This window comes from Oryzias melastigma, unplaced genomic scaffold (assembly GCF_002922805.2).
Source record: "Oryzias melastigma strain HK-1 unplaced genomic scaffold, ASM292280v2 sc00375, whole genome shotgun sequence".
NCBI lineage: Eukaryota > Metazoa > Chordata > Actinopteri > Beloniformes > Adrianichthyidae > Oryzias > Oryzias melastigma.
The window spans coordinates 75,308-81,474 of NW_023416972.1; the positions used below are offsets into that span (position 1 = coordinate 75,308).

General features: G+C 54.6%; 1 protein-coding gene across 1 annotated transcript; it reads right to left on the bottom strand.

Moving 5' to 3' along the window:
* Nucleotides 1–5,943, bottom strand: LOC112141767. The gene is made up of 2 exons (XM_036211022.1): nucleotides 420–5,943; nucleotides 1–271 (listed from the first exon to the last, which is right to left on the bottom strand). The coding sequence occupies exon 1, from the start codon at nucleotides 5,907–5,909 to the stop codon at nucleotides 2,397–2,399; it is 3,513 nt and encodes a 1,170-aa protein (XP_036066915.1). The 5' UTR covers nucleotides 5,910–5,943; the 3' UTR covers nucleotides 1–271; nucleotides 420–2,396.
* Nucleotides 5,944–6,167: the final 224 nt, after the last annotated feature.

The window sequence follows — 6,167 nt, forward strand, 5'->3', positions numbered from 1 at the left end:
TCACCTCAAGAATCTTTTATTGTTACAGTGATCAGACAAACACAAGGGTTGTACGATACACTAGTGAGCCTTTAAGGTTGACATCGATGCAGAAGCTGGCGGGTTGGAAACATCCACCTATAAGTGTACCCAGAGCCTTACAAGCTGGTAACATTATCGTTGTTTCTGTTTTTAAGTCGTATGCTCACTACTCCAACAACAAATAAAGCAGAGAGGGCCACAACATTGCAGGCAATGAGAAAATATTTCGACCAAGGCACTGGACGTTTGCCTGAGAAGGAGAAAACAGATGAAAATAAGTGACGCCGAAAGCTTTTGCACATTATCTTGCAGAGTGCACCATTATGTGCAAAAAATGTGTATATTTTTTTACACAAAACGTGAGGAATCAATCAAATAATAAAGAATCAACCCCTCACCTGGACTACTTTCCACTCTCATGGTTGCGTTCATGCTGTATTTAGAACTGGCTACTGTACAAATGTAGAACATGCCGGCATCCTCGAGCGATGGTTTCAGGGAGCTGGTGATGTTATACAGCAGCTGCGAAGTGTGCTGGACGGTGGTCGTGAATTTTAAGGGCTTGTCAGATGGAGGCTCTGTGGCCCATGTTAGTGTGGGTTTTGGGTGAATCCTCTCCAAGCTGCACAGGAGGTTGTCGGCCACTCTCTGAACACGAACTTTGTTGACTGATGGTGCTGTGAAAAAGACAAACAGAGGTTAGAGACACATTTTTTTTTTTTTTTTGCTGGGCAACATAATCGTTTGCTTCAACAATGACGGCCGAAATCTTTCACCTTCTGTCCTCGGTGTAGTTTTCTCGTCTAGTCCAGGAGTAGTGAGGGTGTAGTTGTAAGCTGCGCCGACACGTCCAGTCGTTTGAACCAGGGAGACTCTGGTGTTACGGGGCAGCTGCTCGGTCGTGGGGCTCAGAGTCCCGATGGCTGGAGGGGGCTCGGTGGACCGTGTAGATTCGCGCTCCAATCCGAACTCCACCGCACTGTCGACGGGGCCGTCGTCCAATTCCGCCGACGTGCGAGCTCCCTTTTCTGTAGAAGCTGCTGCAAAAAATGATGAAGAAGAAAAAAAAGAGAAAGAAATAAAACCCTCAATTACTGCTACTTTGCTTGGGCAGTCGTAAAGATTATCGTCTTTCACTTGTACCTTGCACTTTTACGTTGACACGCGTCTGATACCGATCCCTCGAGCCGGTAACGTAGCACAAATATTCTCCCTGGTCTTCGGGCTCCACGTCCCGTACTCGTAGAGAGGCAATTCCACGCTGGATCAAACCCGGATACAAGTAACTTCTGTCTATGGAGTGTCGTCCAGCGAAATGCGAAGTGTTTTGTGTGTGGTAGTAATATGAGTGAAAGGGTTGGCCGTTCTTATGCCACACGACTGTCACGTTGTCCTGCTTTTGAAAATGGCACTGTAACATGCAGTCTTTCCCCAGGATGCAGGTAACATTGGAGTCTGAAACAAAACAGAACACAGAAAAATAATAAATTCAGTCAACAACCCTCCTCAGTCCCTGCTTCTTCACTTTGCAACCCGACTGCTCAGTTGGAACAAAGTTTCAACGTTTGCATCGTTCTGCGGTGAAGATCAAATTTTTACTCAACCCGTAGTGAAAAGATCCTACGCTTTCACTCGACGCTAAACCCGTTGCAGCACCTCTGGCAGTAGTGCTCAGAACAGTGTCGAAAAGCCTACGAAGGACTCACCCGCCACGCTCAAGGTCCAAGAGACGGTCAGAAGTACCAATGTTATGAACAGGTGCCCCTTCATTTTTTTTTCTATCAGATGTCCTACGGGCTGACCTAGTAGAGGTAACGTTGCAGGAGCCAGTGCCTGGAGAAGCACTAATCTTTCGTTTGTTGTCGCTTGTAGGGTTTCTTTTATCAGAGATACAGTGAAGAGATCTTGGTTGATTCTGAGGAATAATCCATTGAGTTTATAGGAGCTCGTACTACCCGACTGAGCAGACGCATCACTGTCGGAGTCTTCGACAGAGGGTTTGAGATCGTGAACGGCCGTGGAATGAGTAATGACAAATTGTTTCACCTTAGAAAGTAAAACCAACCATACAAGAATCAGAGGCACGGACAAAACACATTTTATTTTCACACAAGAGTACAACAACAAATGTAGAAGTTTTTCAAGGTACACCCCTGATATCACACCAAAAAATGGAAAAGCAAGCTAAAAGTAAAGAAACGGTAATCAGGCTTGCAAGGTTGGCGACGATAGCCTCCGCGTGTTCAGTTGAGAACTCACGGCCTACCGTCGGCCCCCTCGAGCTCAGGACGTCTCCGATAGAAGCTGCCAAACACTGGACCACGCTGTTGACCGAGCAGTGGGAGCCTGCGTTCATCAGTCCACGCATGGCTTCCTTAGCAATGCAGGTGACTCGAGACGATAAGGGCTGATAGTCTGGCAAAAAGGTCGACCAGTGAGCACTTGGAAGTCTTGCTACCACACAGGCGTGCGAGCACGACGACTATCTTGAAATAGTCTTTGTTTAGTTCTGGCACAGGGCCTCTCGAGACGTGTTTCGATATCATTACAACGGGGGCCCATTTCAGCAGGGCCAACCGGACACGAGGATCCGCGTCGTGCGTGTAGCACCTGCCGTCTCCGGAGAGCTGCAGCCTGTTTGCGCACAGTCCTTCAACCCCCGTGACGCCGTGAAGTTCAGCCCTGTTGAGGTACACAGTGAGCGGGGCTCCAGTGCAGTTGAGCGCCACCACCTCCATGTTGGACCTCGCGAACAGTCTCGCCTTGAGTCTCAACGTCAGGTTTCTGATCAAGGAGGTGAGCGATTTCGAATCGGAGGGAGGCCCTTGCGCCGCCTGGTTCCCCCTACGAGGAGGAGGATCGCCGAACACCAGCAGGCCGAGCCCGCACCCCGACTCAGGCAGGCTCCCGGGACGGCATGCGTCAGCTGGCCACGGGGATCTCTGGACCGTGTACTCCTTGAATGTGAAGAAGGAGCTGTCCAAGGCCAGCCTGCGAGGAACCGCGGCTCTCCCCGAGTGCACACTTTCACCCAGGCTGCCGAGTGCGCCGGTGAGGATTGCAGTGGGGTCGCTCGAGCCGATGCTGCGGATCGACTCTGCCTCGCGAGGGCTTTGTCTGCCCAAAACGTCGACGCAGAGCGCGAGCAGGCCCTCGTTGCTCGTCCCGAAGAAGGTACCTGGACTGCCGAAGTGTTTGACGAGGTAAGCCACTGGGTCAATGAGTGCGCAGCCGTGGCACATGAACACCTCGTCCAGATTTAACGTGCGGGCTGGGAGTTTTCCGTCCTGCAGAGCCTCCCAAAGCGTCAGGAGCAATTGTGCTGCAAAGGCCTTGCTGGAGTACGGCGCGTCGTCGGGCGTCCACTCCGAAGCCTTTTTGCAGTCCGGCAGCATGGTTGCGTACTGGAACACCACCGCGCCGGTGGGGTTCTCCGAGCTCCTGCACAGGCCGCGGATAGGGCCAGCGAACAAGTCCGGGCGCTTCTCAGTTAGATCGAGCGAGAGCTCAACGACATGCTCTCTGAACCACACGACGTCCGTTGGAGAAGCCCTCGTGAGCACGACCACCTTCGTGTCGACCTCTCCCTCACAGCTTCTGCGTATGCCTTTTACGACTACCCTAGGCCCATCCGTAGTTGCGGAGTCCGAGGCGGTTCTGCTGTCCGTAGTCCCGATCTGCATCGGCGCGATGGGGCGTCGCCCTTCCGCAGAGTGTCCGCCGCGCTCCGCGTTTTCCCCGAAGCCCCCATCCGGCTCTAGAATTGCAGCGTGCCTGAGGTCCGCTCGTTCTGAGACACGTACCTTTGCCTGCGCGCCCTCACAGGGAGTCTGGTGCGATGGCGCCCTGCGTTTCCCTGTTTCTTTGATGACCTGAGAACGTGAAGCAGGGGATGACCCGTTGGCTTTACGAGCATACCAGCGGTAAGGCTGTATGTGATTCGGGGCAAGTCGAAGCAAGTCGATCCCATAAAAGTCCTTGCTCTGGGAGTCGAACGGAGTCGCAACGAAGGAAAACCCATAAGGCTCGCAGTCCTGGCAGGCGACAGCGTCTGTGGCTTTGTAGCAGCCGACGCTGACGTCTGTGGGAATTTCCATCGCCGGCACAGGGACGGGATCGGCGACCAGGCCCCGATACCTCGGGAGATCGAGCAGCTCTGACGGCGCCCACCTCTCTTGGGGGAACAGCGTAACGCACAACGCCCCGATGGCGACAAATTCAGAATCCGGGCCCCCTCGATTGGATTCCTTTGCCTTTGCCGCCATAGCCTCGAGCCTCTCGGTCACGTCTTGGGCCTGTGGCCTCGAAGCATAGCGGTGACACAGTTCCTTCGCGTCTAAGCGCTTCATGTATTCTGAAAAGAGCGCGGCTCCACGTTTAGGCTGGTACGAACCGAGCAGTTCGGACATGTTCTTTGCGTAGGTCCTGATGCAAAAACCGCTCTGCCGTCCGGACGGCCTGTAGCCGATCAAGGGCGTGCCGCTGTACAGCTCCCAGATCATGCAGTACCAGCTGAACACGTCCGCCTGCGTGTCAGACTCCAGGCACCACAGCACCTCAGGGGCTCTGTTAGCCCGTGTGCCCCTGGGCTGGTCGGGAGTGGAAAAGTTGCAGGCGGTGCCGAAGTCGCTGATCTTAAACGTCAGCGGCAGGGGTCTCCTGCTCTCAGCGTGACACACCAGGATGTTTCTGTGCGTGATGTCCCTGTGCTGCATGACTCTCGACTGCAGGTATTCCAGGCCGCGTAGGACGTCCAGTTCGGCCAGGGGCACGTACCTCGTCTCGGGCCCCATGCGCGCAGAGAACTCTTGAAGGGAGCACACGGCCTCCTCCATAAACAACACCACCCTGCCTCCCAAAGGGTATCCTGGTGCCTCGCACCACAAACCCCCGAAGGTGCGCAGGACGTTCGGGTGCTTGATCGAGACCCCGATCAGAAGCTCCTCCATCTGGGTCGCGACGTGCGCGTACCGCGTGAACTCATCCCCTGCCGTGGGCAGGCTCCAGTTCAGCATCTCGGGGAAAAGGTTGACCTTGGCCACCAGGCCCTCGTCGATGCGCACCGTGACGCCGAAACCGCCACTGCCTAGCACGGACTCACTATCGCGCACAAGCGACTCAATGTCAAGCATGTCGGCGGACACTGCCGATGGGAGCGCGCGTAACGTCCACTTTTCGGATGAGCGGGTGGGCTCCTCCGGTTCGCTCAACTGACCAAAACTGTCAACCGTCATCATCGAAGTCTTGGGCGGCACGGTGTCGTAGCTCTCGGGTCTAATGCTTCTCAGCACCGGAGTGCTTCCCTGCTTCTTGGGCCTAATCGCACATTCGTTGTGCGAAGCCCTGCACTGAGAGATGGATTCGAATCCTAACCCGTCGGCCCCCAGGCTCGCGACAGCGGCCGCGCACAAGGACCTCACCTCTTGCTTTTTGGTCCACGAATTACTTCGCGCTACGGTCAAGAACAGGACCAGCGATCCGAGTTCGAGGGCCCAAGGATTTTGTTCCCCCATCTTGTCTACGCACACCACCAAACGCTCCGTGGTCTCTTGGATGCTGGGTTCCGCATCCACAGAGCATATCTCCACTCTGTCCAAGTCCACGCCGCATAGCTCGCACAGCCTCTGGAACCAGAAGACGAGCGTTTCTCCGTCTCGACGAGGTTCGCAACGGTCAACTCTCTTACATCCCAGCCACTCAAGTGCACCAGGAGCATCGTGAGAACAAAGAGTCTTAACATGATACAGCCGATGCTCTTCCAACAGCCTTTGGAGCCTGTGAGTCCAGCGTCTGTCCCCCATGGTTTTTCCGCACCCAAACTGCTTTGGGCTCAGTTTATAAAAATGAATTTTGGGATGATGAGACAGAAGATCAACTTCGCTCCCCATGCCTCGGTCACTCTTTTCGAGTGCCTGATAGTGGCAGGTGCGCCCGCTACCGGCCTGCTGCAGAACGAAGTGCTCAGCAAGCACAGACTCACGCTCCAGAAGAGCCTCGAGCGCCTGAGGGACATGTGGCAAAGGGTGGACACGCTGCAAGTGTGTGAGAATGATCTAATTTCCCTCCATCGGATGGACTGTGAAAGCGCCGGGCACGTGGGCTCTGAGGTTCCGAAATCCATTGCCGTGGACCCTCGCAAGATGGCC